The 18,255-nt window shown below is 39.5% G+C and overlaps 1 protein-coding gene across 2 annotated transcripts in view; it reads right to left on the bottom strand.

Moving 5' to 3' along the window:
* cpne5a (copine Va) overlaps positions 1-18,255 on the bottom strand; it is a 217,765-nt gene that overhangs the window by 140,299 nt on the left and 59,211 nt on the right. The window contains exons 5-7 of one of the 2 annotated variants that reach the window (XM_061987293.2): positions 12,499-12,538; positions 11,715-11,729; positions 11,472-11,548 (exon numbers count right to left, since the gene is read on the bottom strand). In XM_061987293.2, coding sequence (XP_061843277.1) covers positions 11,472-11,548; positions 11,715-11,729; positions 12,499-12,538 — 132 coding nt within the window. The remainder of the gene's footprint in view (positions 1-11,471; positions 11,549-11,714; positions 11,730-12,498; positions 12,539-18,255) is intronic. The other variant, XM_061987300.2, reaches the window with a different exon arrangement.

Raw genomic sequence — 18,255 nt, 5'->3', positions numbered from 1 at the left:
TTAACATTTAACATCACCTTTACCTTTATTTAGGACACTTGTTGGCAAAGATGGCAATGAGCTTTATGAGTTATTTCTTGAATTCAAGATGCTTTATTTGTCATTGCATTGAAAATATACAACGACATTTGTTTACAGTCAACCATCCAATAAACAGAAATGCAATATGACAGGGGATAGGCAGGACAGGAGGGCTGATGGGTCCCCACATGGTTGGTGCGCCGTAAAAGATGGAAAAGAGAAAAACAAGAGGAGAGAGGAGAGAGTAAAAAAACACTCCCGATCTATGCTCCTGTAGGGGCTGCAGTTCGGGACTAGGAAAGAAAACCTCAGCAAATATAAGCACAGGCCTCAAATTTTTACTTTTTGAGGTCAAGGCAAGTGTTGCCTTAAATATGTTGCCATATTTTAGGGCACCAAGGCAAGTTGGAAAGGCACCAAGGCAAACATTATTTTCTTTAGAAGCAGGGGCTCCAAAGCATATATATATATATATATATATATATATATATATATATATATATATATATATATATATATATATATATATATATATATATATATATATATATATAATTTATTTTTATTTTTATTTTTTTTATTTTTTTATTCATAAACATTTATTCGAAAATAAAATTGGCATAGTGTCATGTGTTTTCCACCTTTCCCTCAAAAAAAAAAAATAAAAAATAAAAAAAAAATACACACATACACACACACACACACACGCACACACACAGTATCCATCCATCCATCCATCCATTTCCTACCACTTGTCCATTTTGGGGTCACAGGGGGTCGCTGGAGCCAATCTCAGCTGCATTCGGGCGGAAGGCGGACAAGTCGCCACCTCATCACAGACACACACAGTATATAATATACAAATAATCAAATGTCAATAAATTGAAATAGACGGTATCATTTTGAGTATGACCTAACTTGTAGTACACTTTAGTAAAGTTGTGTATAAACAAATATATAAAACGCCATGCAATTTTTAGTCCATTATTGTTTACATCAGCGGTAGGAAATGGATGGATGGATGGATGTTTACATCAGCGACTTATGTTCAACGTTTACAAAAAATAAACAAATCCACGTGTGTTACACACATGGTCGTTGACAGCCACAAATCAAAATAAACATTCACGGTACAGCACATAAACAATATAGACAAGTCTAGAACTGCTGAGTTTCGAGTGCAAACGAGCGACTAATTTAGCACTCCATTTAAACTGTGAAATTAAGCTACCTGAAGAAGTTGTGTAGCTTGCTACATTTTTTTCCCAACAGCCTGTAATTGTGTTTTATTTTTTGATTCGTTCACCGAACACCTGACCTGATGCAACTAGTGTATCTCGGAACAACTCGGCTGTTCTTGTTGTCGGTTAACCTTTGACACACGCTTCCAAAATGGCTGCCCAAACTGAGACAAGACGGGATAAAACGCAAAAGCAGGGAAGATAAGAGAGAGGAGAGGGAAGCGTCCGCCTTCATTGAGAGCCAGAGTTTCAACAGAGTTTCTCACCTTCTTTACAAAAGTGCTGGCACTTGCACCTTTTTTTTTATTGCAGTTCTACTCAATAAAAAGTGCCCATAAACTTGTTGTATAACTGTGTTCTTCAGCAGAGAGTCAACCAGTGGTGATGCCAAAGAGGGGTTACAGAGCTGGGGAAGAATTGAAAGCAGGCTAAAACAGCCATGTTGCAATAAGGACACACATTTCGACTTACACAATGTAATAATAACAGAGAAACTAAGTTACATACACATAGAATTCTTTGTTTGGCCAGTCATTAGATTCCGCGGAATGATAAGCCATCAAACAGACTAGTTTGTTCCAAGCAATGTTTGGTTGTGCGATAACCGAGACAGGTTGAAATCAATCAATCAATCAATGTTTATTTATATAGCCCTAAATCACAAGTGTCTCAAAGGGCTGCACAAGCCACAGACATCCTCGGTACAGAGCCCACTTAAGGGCAAGGAAAACTCACCCCTGTGGGACATCGATGTGAATGCCTATGAGAAACCTTGGAGAGGACCGCATATGTGGGTAACCCCCGCCCCTCTAGAAATAACGTAATCATTAGCAAACAGTTTTATTTAGAACATTTAAAAAAATATCCTAACTTGGCCACAGTTTGAATAATTTTGGGATTAGTTGTAGATTACACTTTTATCAGCACCCCATCTCTACTGTACCCACCTCTGCAATGGAAATCCAAATCTGATTTGAGTTCAAACAAACACAACGGCACTGCTTGAAGAAAAAGTCTTAAGGAGCTTTTTGAAAATATGTGCTTGAATATTATCAAAGAAGCTCCCATCTCATTCTTATGTGACATGTTTTACCTGCTTGATGTCACAAGTCAGAGAAAAGTTAAGGATATAATGAATATGTCTGCCTTCTTGAGACATCTGTAGCTACATAACTCTGCTAGATAAGACCCATGTGCTTGCACGGCAATGGGTAATTGAACACGACCGAGGGTTTTCACAAAGACATTAGAGTCATTAGAGGCGCAGTCTAGCGGGAAGAGTTGATTTAGATCAACGTGAAACACACGGTCCCATCAAGGTAAAGTGGGAGGATTACTGGAAATGTTCGTTACACGGACCGCGTGGGTGTCTTTGAGTGTTTTCTATGAATACTACTTTGAGAATGTGGTTAGCACTGCTGTTTTGTGTGTGGTATAACACTGTCCTGACCCCTTATAGACTGACTTTGGGTGTGACTGCCGGGGAAGAGGGGTGGTAGATTAGAGAGCAGGGTGCCCTTCACTGCATAAAAGGAGAAGCATCAAACATCGGAGAACTAGGTCCCACTCCACACTTCAAAAACAGGCAGGACATGTAAACAGTATTGATTTAACTCCTAGACATACGCAACAATTTATCTCTCAGCAGCGAGAGGTGATGAAGACCATACAGAGGTTAAAATAAGGTTAGTAAAGGTTTTTAAATATTCCTTCTGGTGGTTAGAGAGTGATATAATGGCAATATGGACACAATGATTGGATGGACTACAATATTGTGGAACTGTACCAAAAAACTTTATGGACGAGCTAGTGGGCAATCCAGCTAACAGCAGGACATAACAACGAAGTGGGTTCACAGCGCATTACATACATAGGCAACAGAACAGGTAGCTGACGAAGTTGACGGATGGCCAACTCAGTGACGTGCAGTCAGGGGAGGCAGGTGAGGCGGGGCCTCACGTGCCATCATGGAAAGAAAACATTTTTAAAAAGAAAAAAAAATAATTAAATTGTTATATGTATCCAGTGATTATACTATGAAGTTATTTTCCATTTAACTTCACCAGTTTTAGATTATTTTTTATTCAAAATCGCTGAATTTTCACATTTGCCGTTCAAATACTGAGAAGAGACTTGCGGTGAGTCAGCAGCCAGTTGAGGCACGTCACTGAGTTGAGCCTCATTGTGCAATGACTCGGCTAACTGCTGCCCTGCTGTGCAGTGAGATCGTATTGCTATATGAACTATATTATACATTTCCATAGTTTAGTTAGCTGAGGTATATAATGTACAGTGTATTTTGTCAACAACTGTATGTGTGTAACGTATTACTTGTGCTGAGCAATCATAAAACGGCTGCGAAGACGCACTGTGTGAGGCTCGCAGTAATCCTGCCTCCTGGTGGTAGAGGGCGGTAGTGATCCCAGGGAGCATTTCTGCGACTACTCGGCTGCAGAAGAAGTGACAACAAGCAGCATCAGTTAGCGATCGTTTATTTTTTCCTCTTCCCTGGACTTTTAACATGGAGGATTACATATCTAAAATAAAACAGTTTTCTAAACTGGACTTTCAATTGAAGCAGGAAGTAATAATTAAAGGAAGATCTCCATCGAGACAGAGAGACTTTTAAAACTGAAGAAAGATAAGGAAGACTTCTATAAACAAGTTATCGATGCTTTTGTTCAAAAGGAGCGGTGCATGGACTTCATTTATAAGTAAAGGTTAGACCATAATAAAGTTTTTTTTTATTAAATGTGCTTTTTTGTGTGCTACAGTTTGTATGTGTAAAGTTAAAGTTAAGTTAAAGTACCAATGATTGTCACACACACTAGGTGTGGTGAAATTTGTCCTCTGCATTTGACCCATCCCCTTGATCACCCCCTGGGAGGTGAGGGGAGCAGTGGGCAGCAGCGGTGCCACGCCCGGGAATCATTTTTGGTGATTTAACCCCCAATTCCAACCCTTGATGCTGAGTGCCAAGCAGGGAAGAATGCTGGTATGAACTTTTAAACAAAACCTGTTAACTGCTGCCAATCAAATGGTGAATAAGATACTCTTTAGGGTTCATATGTTTGTAAATCTGACTGTGATGAAGTCAGTGCCTCACCAGCCATGAACCTCACCGCACGTCACTGGGCCAACTAAAATGGTAAATGGTCTATGTTTATATAACACTTTACTAGGGGTGTAACGATTGATGAATTTATCCATCCATTGATTAATGTTCTTAAATTTCAAGTATATCGATCTGTGCTCAGCAAGTTTGCCTTCCATAAGATAGGTATCGATCTAAAAATTGTTTTAAAACTGAACCTATTGATTTTATCGATCCGAGAATAAGGAAAATATTGGATTTAAGACTGGCAGACTTTATAGGAAGTTTAACACTTGTAATAACAAAGACGTTAAACGTGGAGTCCATTTTACCGTCTTTGGCATCATCAAAACAAAAATGGGGAATAACTACGGTGGTCGAAAAATGTGAAAAAAAATCGAATGCCACAAGGCAATAGTGTATGTCTGCGTGGGTGCCTTTGAGAGGTGGTGCTGTTGTGTGTGACGTGTGCGGGAGCGGCAGAGTAAACGGAGTCGCGCGAGAGTTTGGGTGTCTCAAAATGAGTTGTGGCGAACAGCAGCTCTTGTAAAAATGTGTGTTTTAACTCCCCGAGTTTGCTATTGCTTGGTCAGAAAGCGTCAGAGTGTATCTCCGACTGTGTCTCTCCTTCTCTGCCGGGCATTTCAATATCATAACTTTCAGCCACAGCACAATTGCAAAAGCTACAATACAAATGACACAATCATCAGAAATAATAAGATATAAGAGATGAATGAAGGAGGCTATGGAAATTAGGAAGCGAGGGGGAATACATACTTCTGTACACCTGGGCCGCTGTCCGTCATCGGCGACGCCAGAGTGCCGAACTAATACTGTATGGCCGTGTCAGGGACCTTTATTTAGCAGGTAAATCTACCCTTAAATTGTTGGTTACTGTACTTTTACTGCAAATGTCTTGAATGTTTCAAATGTGAGCAGAAAATGTTTCCTCTTGTTAACCCGACCTGAAGTGTCGGTCGCTCTTTATTCAAATACGATGTGAATGCATTGGTCATTAATTGTTGTTTACTTGCTTGTTTGTATCTATAATTCATTTATACATAATTCCCTTAGATGAAATAACAGGAATATAGGAAACGTCACCTGCAGTGTCCAGTATCAAGTATCTATTTCACAGTCACCCTGCTTAATCTTTTTTGCTAGGAATTTACTGAATCGATTTCAACTCACTGAATCGTTTCAAATCGTATCATTTTAAAAAAATGAATCATATCAGCAACCACAAATATCGAAATGAATCGTTATACCCATATGCTTGACTATACCTGGAATGATACCCAAATAGATTCACATTGCACATCACATTCACCTATTAACGGAGTGATGGCCATGCGAGGCGCTAACCACGACCCATCAGGATCAGTTAGGCTTTGTGTCTTGACCTTGACATGAGCTCTCCGGGTGGAGGTAGATCTAGTAACTCTCCAGTTAGAAGACAGCCACTCTTTCCACTTAAGGATGCTGCCTATCAATGGAATTGAGTAAGAAGTAAGAGTATGATCTGGACCTCCAAAAGATCCTAAATAATAAGTGTGAAATAGCGTATGCAAACTTAAAAATTGTGGGTGATATTAGGGGGCGTGTTGCAGGTGATCTACAAAGACTGCGTGTACAATTGATAACAAGTGCATAAGTGGTGCAGACCGCCTTATGTAAATGAGGATTTTGCCTGTCACGATGGAGACACCCGTTCACTATGCACCCATGGCATCATGTTATGTTGTGGAACATGCAACAAACAACTATACAACACCTTTTCTGGGCTATATAGGAGCGCAATCTAGACAACAGAACCCATTTTGAACTCTGGGGGACAGCGCCAAGAACTGTGATGATGTGTTAAAAAGATACAGAACCGCCTCTCCCTGTAGGCAAAGCAATAATGAATGACAGTTTTTCACCAACTGCAATTAATATTGCAATGGGCGCTTCAAATGAAAAGTATCTCAAATTTATTGCGAGCCTCTTCACACTCCTTCAAAGATAAGAATATAAAGGCAGATTTCTCTACAAAGTCTGATTGCCTCCTCTGGCGCACTGTGTTAGTGCTGTGCTGGTAACTTGATATACAGGGTAAGAATTGTGCCAGTATCATGTGTAACTTTTTTGTTTTCATTATGTTGCATTTGTTATTTTGTGCTAAAACATAAGACATTGAACAATTGATTTCCTATTAATTTGTTTTAGTACAAAACATTCATAAAATTAAATTAAAATTAACGAATGTTTGACATAAATGGAAAAATGTGAAGAAATTTAATGTGGGGGGAGGAGACCACAAAATAAAATTCTGCTTAGGGCCCCAATCTAGCCTGGGGCGGCCCTAATGCAGGCCCAAGAGATCGTATGTTGCAAGAATTTGTTTTTGTATAGACGATATATTACTAGTATATAGTATCCATATGAAAAAATTTACCGTTTTAAAAAAAAAAACTCCAGCAGACACCAAAACAAATCAATTGAATTCCTTTTAATCAGCCCCTTAAGTTATACAATTATAAAATAGCATTGCTGAATAAATATGTTTACACGTACCTACCAGTTTCAATAGTGGTAAACATAATTTCCCCTGCTGAATGACTATATTTGCATCTCTTCTTTCCTGCAGTATGTGCTCTATGTGTAGCTACTGCTAGAGTTACATAAAGAAGGAATTTATGATATCAGGGAGCAATTCAGCCACCCTTTCCATTCCAACACGAAAACAGCTATCTTTGCTCTTAAATAATTACTCAGATCTTGGGTAATAGTTCTGCATCCTGACAGTGCCTTTCTTTACAGGAGTTTTGAGGAATTTCTCATTGCACGTTATGGGGAAAATCTGTTATCCATGCTATTAAAGGAGCCCTCTCAAGGCATCCAATGACCTGCTTAAAAGGCATATCAGCTCCCCTTTTCCTATTTTACACACTTCACCTTCCATTTATTCTACCTCCTTTATATCCACTTGAATTCTATACCCACTCAATTTCATTTTGTTCTCCAGATTGCACTCGACCGTTTTCCTTCATTCTAGTTTTCTACCTTGCCTAGCCCCTGCACATTTCTACAAAGAATACACATTTAGACTGGTTTGGTAATGACTGTTAACTTAGTATATTTTAACCTAACAGCAGGTCGCAGCTATTCGGTAATGAATGAAATCAAGTCTAGAGGACCCTCACAAAATACAGAATGAGCATTATTTCTAATTCATTTGATATATTTTAACCTACATAATTAAAAAGTGTTGCAGATGTTTTTTTATACTCAAAACCTCCATCAAATATTTAGATGTTCTAGTGTTAAAACTGATACAATATTATGTCGTACGCCTTAAAATCCAACAGTTCCATATGACACCACCACTACAATACTCATTAGCCTTATAATCTTATTCATGTATTGGAACTCATTAGCTTGTAGGAGTATACCTAATATTTTGGCCAGTCATTGTACAGTTTATTTAAAGCAAGACAATTCAGTATCCACAAACTTTTTTTCAGTACATCATAGGCTTTCAAATTTTTTGCTACCATGGACTTTCAAACCACCCTGCCTTAAAGAACCCCATTATAGCCCTCATGCCAATTAAAAAACAAGCAAAACATAACAATTGTGCCATTTGTCTCTCGATGCTCTAAATTTATTTATATTTCAACCTAAATGTATAAGACGCTTTCCATAGAAATTAATGTACATAAATTCAAATGATCAAGTAACAATTTTAGACTCCTGAACAGTCCATATGAACCTACTTTGTTTTAAAACCAGTTTGAAGCATACTTAATTAGTTTAAGTTTAACATAATGTGCACTTTGGGCCTGATCTACTTGCATACTAAATAATAATAATGGATTAGACCAGGCCTAGGCAATTATTTTGACTCGGGGGGCCGAATTTAGATTTAAAAAATGTGTCTGAGGGCCAATATATCTATTTTTAGGAACACTAACCTCACAATAATGTCTGATTGAATGCTCAAAACGTTATGACAGACCACCTTAAAAAACAGAATGGAATTTAATTTTTTTTTTACTGAGTGAGGCACCCAGATTGTACATGAAAATAAAGAATGTGGGATTTACAATATTAACTAGGAATGATAAAACATTGAATATTGACAACATATGAACGTCACACCCCCTCTCGATCGACATATTTTACAATCAAGCTGAATGCAACAAAAATGCAACAAACACAGCGTAATATGAACGCAAAAAAAAACCACCTACTATCTGATATATCTGATATATCACTAAGCTTTAGAACTTTGTTGTAAAAATCTCCTTCTGTGTCTGTTCCTGACACCCGCATTTCAGGCTGGCCGCTCTGGAAACACTATGTGGAAACGCTCCCCGCCCACACTGCTCGGTCTGAGCTGCTGTGACTTAGATTACCATAGTAACTAATTAGATTACCATAGTAACTAGTATATCATGCAAAAGCGCAGATTCCAACCATTGAAATGCTTTGTATAGTTCAAGACTTACTGTCATTTGAAAACATCACTGCACATCATAATGGCAGCTACAATTTGTTAGAGATCTAAAAAAAATATTTGGGAATGTCCGGCGGGCCAGATTAAAAAGCTTAAAGGGTCGCATGCGGCCCCCGGGCCTTAATTTGCCCAGGTCTAGATTAGATTTATATAGCTATGGAAATTGAGCACAATAAGTGAAACCTCTGTCTTTTGTATTGGTATCGGACTGATTCTAAAATGCCCAGAAAATAATGATACGTGTCTGCTGCTTGTTTGATAGCAAACACCACAGGTGGGAGCATGACAAAATAAATGTGCAGTAAATGATTGAGTGTCTCCATAGTGAAAGCTGCGTAGTACACGCAAAATTCTTACTTAAATAAAGCGGTCAGCACCAGTTAAGAATAATACATGCAATGATAGTAGATCGCATGCAACCCGCCAACTAATAGCACATACAATTTTATAGATTGCACACGCTGTTTATCATGTGGTATTTGGATCTTGTAAATGTATTTATAGTAAAAACTCAGAAGCCATCATATAATAATGGATTAGATTTTATATTGTGCTTTTCTCACAGAGAAGTGGGAACCCATCATTCATTCACACCTGGTGGTGGTAAGCTACATTTGTAGCCACATCTGCCCTGGGGTAGACTGACGGAAGCGAGGCTGCCAGTTTGCGCCTACGGCCACTCCGACCACCACCTATTATTCATTCATCATTCATTCACCAATGTGAGCGTCACCGGGGGCAAGGGTGAAGTGTCCTGCCCAAGGACACAACGGCAGCGATTTGGATGTCAAGAGGCGGGGAGCGAACCTGCAACCACGTTCGCTCCCCGCAAAGCCCATGTTGATGTGTCTTTTTTATTAATGTTGAGTGAAAAGAGCAGCATGTTTACGTTCAAACATACATTAGGTCCCCTTATAGTGTGTTTAAAGGCAGCAAGGCAGTGTTGTTGAGCTTGGAAATGACAGCGCACAACCGTGACGTCATCACCAATGTTCCCTCTAATTTTTCATGTGTGTGAGCAAACGCAAAAACTCCCTGAGCATTCAGTGGAGCCCATGTGAGCAACATCAGACATGCACACTGTGGCTACACCAGCAGCACACCTGTCCCAAACCTGACTAAATAACAAGTTAAATCTCCATCCATCCATCCACTTTCTACCGCTTGTCCCTTTCGGGGTCGCGGGGGGTACTGGAGCCTATCTCAGCTGCATTCGGGTGGAAGGCGGGGTACACCCTGGACAAGTCACCACCTCATCGCAGGCCCAACACAGATAGACAGACAACATTCTCTTATTACTATAATCAAATGACAGCAGTCATTTCCATGAGGTTATTTTCTAATATAAGTGTTTAGGCCCACTTACAATGACAATAACAAAAAATATTGTTTTTCATGAACTGTGTACTTGTATTGTTTGTCTGGGTGGAGGTCCTGCTTTGGAAATAATGTGTACTTCTTTCAGACATTTAGTTCCCATTAAAACATTCACATGTTGCACAATGAGATGTAAGCAGGGGATCATGTGTACATTCCTGCAACTTCCTGTTTGTAAAAAATATATTTTTATTAGTATTTATTTAATATACTAACAGCATTTCATGATTAATATTTATAAATTAAGATTCCTAATAAATGACACTAGAATAAGCACACATTTGATTGGTAAATCATAGTGTAACGACCTGGAATTACACTTTATGTGTGGTGTTGGAGTTGTCCGACTTTTTGTGTGGCTGTAAACGCATCACTGGCTAAGTGCCATATGTGCATGTATTGGCGCAAGTGAGAAAGAGCGAGTGGCTGCTGTTGATATAACAAAGTTGGTTTTGGTCTGGTTTGTACTGCAGAAAATGACCAGTTTTGCTAGATATAATATTTTTTACTAATGTTTTGGTGATGTGTTTATGGCCGACAATAAAGAGTTTTGTTCAGTAAAGTGATCGATGGGATTCATGTTCTCAACGCGTCTTTACAGACGTTACAATATTTGAACAATGATGACGAAAACTGTTTTCTCTGTCGTGTCTGTGTCGTGTCGAAAATTGTTATGCGCTTATTTTTTTATTTGATTTTGTGCGTGGCATAGATTTGCTGTACGCAGAGGACGCTTGAGCAGTGCGCAATTGCACAGGCGCGCACCTTAGAGGGAACATTGGTCATCACATACGCTAAGCGGAGAATTTTGGATCTCTACACTTTGGCCAGCGTTTGCAAAAGTCTGCGTCTTTAAAGACAAAAGTATGCGTCTGCGTGTGGACAAGAGGCCTAAACGCAGAGATAAGTATGCGCTTATTAAGTATCTGTGTTCGTGTGGACATGGCCTAACTATGGTCAATGTTGGAATTTCCAGAAAAAAAGGTTCTTAAATATTCAATACTCTACTGCCATGTGGCGACTAAAGTTGATCGTGCATGGTACAAATGTGTCACGTTTCATGTGTCAGTTAATCGAATCCCCGTCCTATTGTAGCACTGTGTCAAGGTTCAGCCTATTTTTACAACCAGGAGACAAACGAAGGCATGCTTAGAAGTGGGATTGTACATATTTGATATGGAAATGCAGCCAAATGTAAACAGAAATCAACCAACGGTGACATAAAGAGGCAACTCACCCCAAAGGCTTCTCCAAGCGACTCGCAGGTGAGCCCACAATCTCTCCAAGTGTACAATAGACCTGCCCCAGGAAGTCCTGCCATGAGGGGGACAATAAGTGTGATGGAGAGGGGCACAGGTTGGGGCAAATGGTGGGTGTGTTCAGATGGGTCGGGGGAGTAAGAAGGGGAGTTGGTGAGGAGTTGAGCATCATTATAAGCAATGTGCAGTTATAGGTTAGGACATCTGAGGCAGACACGTACGTTAAAGTCGCTTGCCTTTTTCCGAAGTGAAGAAGGAGGGAAGAAAGAGAGAGAGACCGGGCAGCAGCAGTGACACAACAGAGCATATCATGGAACAGAAGGCACACCACTCAAATAGTCACGGCGTCATCAAACCAAGTGCAAACAAAAAATACGGAGAGCAAAAGGTGGATTTGTGGAAGAGCAGCTCGGCGTAATGTAGAGGGGGTAAAGTGTGAGGAAAATGAAAAAGAAACCCACAAGAGGACAGCGAGTGGAGCAGCGAAGGCAAAAAGGCTTTGAGCAGCCTTCTGTTTCTACAGCATGGCGGCTTTTAAAAGCACAACATAACCGTTAAATCAGCGCAGTGGCACAAGCATCACAAGTAATGAGGTGTTTGGTACTATGCAAAATTTAAAAAAGTGCATTGTAATTCCCAGCATTTCAGGGTAAATTAAAGGATTATTTCACTTTATTGCTTAAATACAATTAATTTAGAGTAACTTATATGGATTCTTGCAGAATGAATATTGAAAAGATTATATGCTGAAATGCTTTGATAATCATGTGTGATTCAAATGTAAGTTTGCTTAGTATACCTCCATAAGAATTAGGTGAAAGGAAAATCAAAATAATGATTATTTTGAAATTAAGCCAAGTTTACGCTGTTTAGGGCTTGGATGCCATCAGCTTTGATTTTCATAGAATCAAACAGTTAGAGACATGCGCATACGAAGATGAGCGATATTAAGGGCTACAATGTCCACTTAAACTCCCAAGTTCACAGTAAAGGGGCTTTACTCACATGTTTGGCCAGATCAGGACTTTTAGAGTCAACATCATACCTGGAATCACACCAAGAGCAGTGATTACTATAAAGTCTTCAGCATTTTGGACATGTTTTTTTTAGAAAAAAACCCTACAAAAAGTTTGAAGCAGACTATTTTCCATTCAAAATTAAAAAAAATGAAAACACTGTTTCCAGATTTGTTATGTGTCATTATAAAAATCCTCCATCTATTTTCTACCGCATGTCCCTCTTGTGGTGGCTGGGGGTGCCGGAGCCTATCCCAGCTGCATTCTCAGCAGACACAAGACATTAAAGCAATGTTGAGCTCTTGTTGAATTACAAACCCCGTTTCCATATGAGTTGGGAAATTGTGTTAGATGTAAATATAAACGGAATACAATGATTTGCAAATCTTTTTCAACCCATATTCAATTGAATGGACTACAAAGACAAGATATTTATTTATTTAAAAACTTTATTTTTTTTTTGCAAATAATAATTAACTTAGAATTTCATGGCTGCAACACGTGCCAAAGTAGTTGGGAAAGGGCATGTTCACCACTGTGTTACATGGCCTTTCCTTTTAACAACACTCAGTAAACATTTGGGAACTGAGGAGACACATTTTTTAAGCTTCTCAGGTGGAATTCTTTCCCATTCTTGCTTGATGTACAGCTTAAGTTGTTCAACAGTCCGGGGGTCTCCGTTGTGGTATTTTAGGCTTCATAATGCGCCACACATTTTCAATGGGAGACAGGTCTGGACTACAGGCAGGCCAGTCTAGTACCCGCACTCTTTTACTATGAAGCAACGTTGATGTAACATGTGGCTTGGCATTGTCTTGCTGAAATAAGCAGGAGCGTCCATGGTAACGTTGCTTGGATGGCAACATATAATGCTCCAAAACCTGTGTGTACCTTTCAGCATTAATGGCGCCTTCACAGATGTGTAAGTTACCCATGTTTTGGGCACTAATACACCCCCATACCATCACAGATGCTGGCTTTTCAACTTTGCGCCTATAACAATCCGGATGGTTCTTTTCCTCTTTGGTCCGGAGGACACGACGTCCACAGTTTCCAAAAACAATTTGAAATATGGACTCGTCAGACCACAGAACACTTTTCCACTTTGTATCAGTCCATCTTAGATGAGCTCAGGCCCAGCGAAGCTGGCGGCGTTTCTGGGTGTTGTTGATAAACGGTATTCGCCTCGCATAGGAGAGTTTTAACTTGCACTTACAGATGTAGCGACCAACTGTAGTTACTGACAGTGGGTTTCTGAAGTGTTCCTGAGCCCAGGTGGTGATATCCTTTACACATTGATGTCGCTTGTTGATACAGTAAAGCCTGAAGGTCACGGGCTCAGCTGCTTACGTGCAGTGATTTCTCCAGATTCTCTGAACCCTTTGATGATATTACGGACCGTAGATGGTGAAATCCCTAAATGCCTTGCAATAGCTGGTTGAGAAAGGTTTTTCTTAAACTGTTCAGCAATTTACTCACGCATTTGTTGACAAAGTGGTGACCCTCGCCCCATCCTTGTTTGTGAATGACTGAGCATTTCATGGAATCTACTTTTATATCCAATCATGGCACCCACCTGTTCCCAATTTGCCTGTTCACCTGTGGGATGTTCCAAATAAGTGTTTGATGAGCATTCCTCAACTTTATCAGTATTTATTGTCACCTTTCCCAACTTCTTTGTCACGTGTTGCTGGCATCAAATTCTAAAGTTAATGATTATTTGCAAAAAAAAAAAAAATGTTTATCAATTTGAACATAGCATATTGTAGCATATTCAACTGAATATGGGTTGAAAATGATTTGCAAATCATTGTATTACGTTTATATTTACATCTAACACAATTTCCTAACTCATATGGAAACGGGGTTTGTAGGTTGTGACGTTACACAACACAAACACAACATTGAAACGACATGCTCTTTGACGACGTTAAACCTATGTTGGGTTCTGACGTTGATTTGACCGTTGAAATTTGGTCATTTCCCGACCAATATACAACACAAACACAACGTTGAAACAACATGCTTTTTGACGACATTGTATCAAGAAAGTTGCAAGTTCCAGCACTTTGATAAAGAAGGTGAGAAACACTATTGAATTTAAGAAAGAACTTGTAGTACAAAGCACGACAGTGACGTCTGTGTGGCTCTTCCCTTCCTCCCTCCATCGCCGCTCTTCGCAGTCTTTGCAGTCATTCTTCAATAAAGGTAAAAGTGATGTTAAAGGTTCATTTATCCACTTCATTTATTAATAGTATGTATTTTGCATTGTTTTGGCATGTACAATTTGAATTATTCTATGTTATAAATAAATAAATGGGTTGTACTTGTATAGCGCTTTTCTACCTTCAAGGTACTCAAAGCGCTTTGACACTACTTCCACATTTACCCATTCACACACACATTCACACACTGATGTTAAATGTGTTTTATCTAAATAACTAATCATAATCCTCACTCGGGTTAAACAAAATAAAATAAAAGATGGGCTCAAATGAGCGTCGTTTTGTCTCTTTTTCAAGATGTTTGGGTCAAGTTGAATGTCAATGTTGCCCAACATCATGGTTTTTGGCCACAACCTTCTACTATGCAAGCGAGAGACATGATTTATAATTCAAACATAACTTTGACTAACTCAGAGGCGATGCATGAGCTTACTAGCTCATCATGTCAATAGCTGCATAAGTGAGTTACCTCTCTGTGATCACGGTGCCGCTCAAAAAAGTTCCTCAGCGTTAGCGCTTATAATAAAAAGTCTCGTTAAAACTTGGTTAATATGCAGGTCATGACATTTAAATGGAGTATTCTTAGCGGTTTTTGGATGTTTTCCAGAGGGCTTTTGGGGCTCAAAAGATGACTCCCATGAGCTACATTGTTAGCCACCTTGTACTTGCCGTATTTTACAAATTAGAATGCATAAAAAAAGAAAGACCTATGAGTTCTGGTCTTACATGGGGATTTTGAATGATACGCAAAATACAAAATTAAAAGTTACAGTTCCCCTTTACATACTGACAAACACAATAAAATACTCTTTCTTAAAGATCCACAATTTGAGAAAATAACACGCGCTTTTGCCTTTTGTGTGAGTTCTAGATAGTAAAAACTGCTAGTAAGAGTCGGCTAACAATTTGGGCACTGGCAGTTCACATGTTTCACCTATAAAGTGCTCTAAAAAGCATCTAAAAATCACCAACAATGCTCCATTTACATGCCGTAAACATCAACCAAGGTGTAGCGACATTGTTATTGTAAGAACTAACACTGAGGAACCACTGCCTTGCTCCCGGCGCCCTACTCACAGTGCTCTTCTGGCCACTATTTAGAGGTAATGCTAACTTTAGCTGCTCCTGTTGCTGCTGTATCATTTTTGAGTTCGAAAAGTTACCGCTAGTTTATATTGTAAGTTATGCCTCTCCCCTGTACAGTAGAAGGTTGTAGCACCAAGTCGAGAAGTTGATCAAGTTGGAAATTCCAGACGCTGTGCATAAAATTCGGACCAACATCGCTTGGAAGACCTCAGCAAGATACTCATTTGCTCTCAGCATTTTTTTTACCTTCGGGCTATTTTCTATTCACTGGCTCAAAGAGAGCACAAGTATTGTGCTGAAAAATACAACCATCCCATTAGTAATAGAACCGGACCGCAGGCCACAGCCGCCTCCTGCTGTTTGGCACGCACCGATACTCCATCAGTGTTGGCGCTAGGAATCTTCAAAATAAGGTCCCAGGGACCAATATTCAATATTAATATTGTAATATTTTCAGAATGTGTTTGTTGTATTTTTGGCCAAAGTAAGACAACGAAAACACTCTGAAGTTGTCTTTATTTTTTAGTTTTAATGCCATGATTTTAATAGTGTGGCCCGCGTGTGCACAGATTTTCCTCCATGCGACCCCTGAGCTAAAATGAGTTTGACACCCCTGGATAAAGGTGTTTCCATGGGCTGTACGAGGTTTATTTAGAGAAATCAGACTATTTTAGCGCATGGACATTTATTGATTGTTGGAGGTTTTGGGAGTTTTTTAGAGAGCTTTATAGGCGGAATAGACCAATTCCCATTACCTGAATTGTTAGTCCAGTGTTTTTCAACCTTTTTTGAGCCAAGGCACATTTTTTTCATTGAAAAAATGCAGAGGCACACCACCAGCAGAAAACATTAAAAATGAAACTCAGCAGCCGATATTGACGGTAAAAAGTTGTTCTCGCAATTGTTGGATATGAATTTAAATCACAACCAAGCATGCATCAATATAGCTCTTGTCTCAAAGTAGGTGTACTGTCACAACCTGTCACATCACGCCGTGACTTATTTTGAGGATTTTGGTCTTTTCCTGTGTGTAGTGTTTTAGTTCTTGTCTTTTGGTAGCTTTTCCTGTTTTATTGGTATTTTCCTGTAGCAGTTTCATTTCTTCCCTGAGCGCTATTCCCCACCCCTGCTTTGTTTTAGCAATCAAGAATATTTAAGTTGTTACTATCCTTCTTTGTGGGGACATTGTTGATTGTCATGTCATGTACGGATGTACTTTGTGGACGCCTTCTCTGCTCCACACGCTGTAAGTCTTTGCTGTCGTCCAGCATTCTGTTTTTGTTTACTTTGTAGCCAGTTCAGTTTTAGTTTCATTCTGCATAGCCATCCCTAAGCTTCAATGCCTTTTCTTAGCGGCACTCGCCTTCTGTTTATTTTTGGTTTAAACGTTAGATACCTTTTGACCTGCACGCTGCCTCCAGCTCTCGTCTGCATATTGTGATCACGACAAAGCAATTAGCTACCTGCTGCCACCTACTGATATGGAAGAGTATAACATGGTTACTCTGCCGAGCTCTAGACAGCACAGACACTCAACAACGGCACATTTGCGGATTATACAAACTCCGTTTCCATCTGAGTTGGGAAATTGTGTTAGATGTAAATATAAACGGAATACAATGATTTGCAAATCCTTTTCAACCCATATTCGGTTGAATATGCTACAAAGACAACATATTTGATGTTCAAACTGATAAACTTTTTTTTTTTTTGCAAATAATCATTAACTTTAGAATTTGATGCCAGCAACACGTGACAAAGAAGTTGGGAAAGGTGGCAATACATACTGATAAAGTTGAGGAATGCTCATCAAACACTTATTTGGAACATCTCACAGGTGAACAGGCAAATTGGGAACAGGTGGGTGCCATGATTGGGTATAAAAGTAGCTTCCATGAAATGCTCAGTCATTCACAAACAAGGATGGAGCGAGGGTCACCACTTTGTCAACAAATGCGTGAGCAAATTGTTGAACAGTTTAAGAAAAACCTTTCTCAACCAGCTATTGCAAGGAATTTAGGGATTTCACCATCTACGGTCCGTAATATCATCAAAGGGTTCAGAGAATCTGGAGAAATCACTGCATGTAAGCAGCTAAGCCCGTGACCTTCGATCCCTCAGGCTGTACTGCATCAACAAGCGACATCAGTGTGTAAAGGATATCACCACATGGGCTCAGGAACACTTCAGAAACCCACTGTCAGTAACTACAGTTGGTCGCTACATCTGTAAGTGCAAGTTAAAACTCTCCTATACAAGGCGAAAACCGTTTATCAACAACACCGAGAAACGCCGTCGGCTTCGCTGGGCCTGAGCTTATCTAAGATGGACTGATACAAAGTGGAAAAGTGTTCTGTGGTCTGACGAGTCCACATTTCAAATTGTATTTGGAAACTGTGGACGTCGTGTCCTCCGGACCAAAGAGAAAAAGAACC

This window comes from Nerophis lumbriciformis, linkage group LG01, assembly GCF_033978685.3.
Source record: "Nerophis lumbriciformis linkage group LG01, RoL_Nlum_v2.1, whole genome shotgun sequence".
Lineage (NCBI taxonomy): Eukaryota > Metazoa > Chordata > Actinopteri > Syngnathiformes > Syngnathidae > Nerophis > Nerophis lumbriciformis.
Note: the sequence above shows the minus strand (reverse complement) of the source record. Positions and strands in the feature narration are given on the sequence as shown.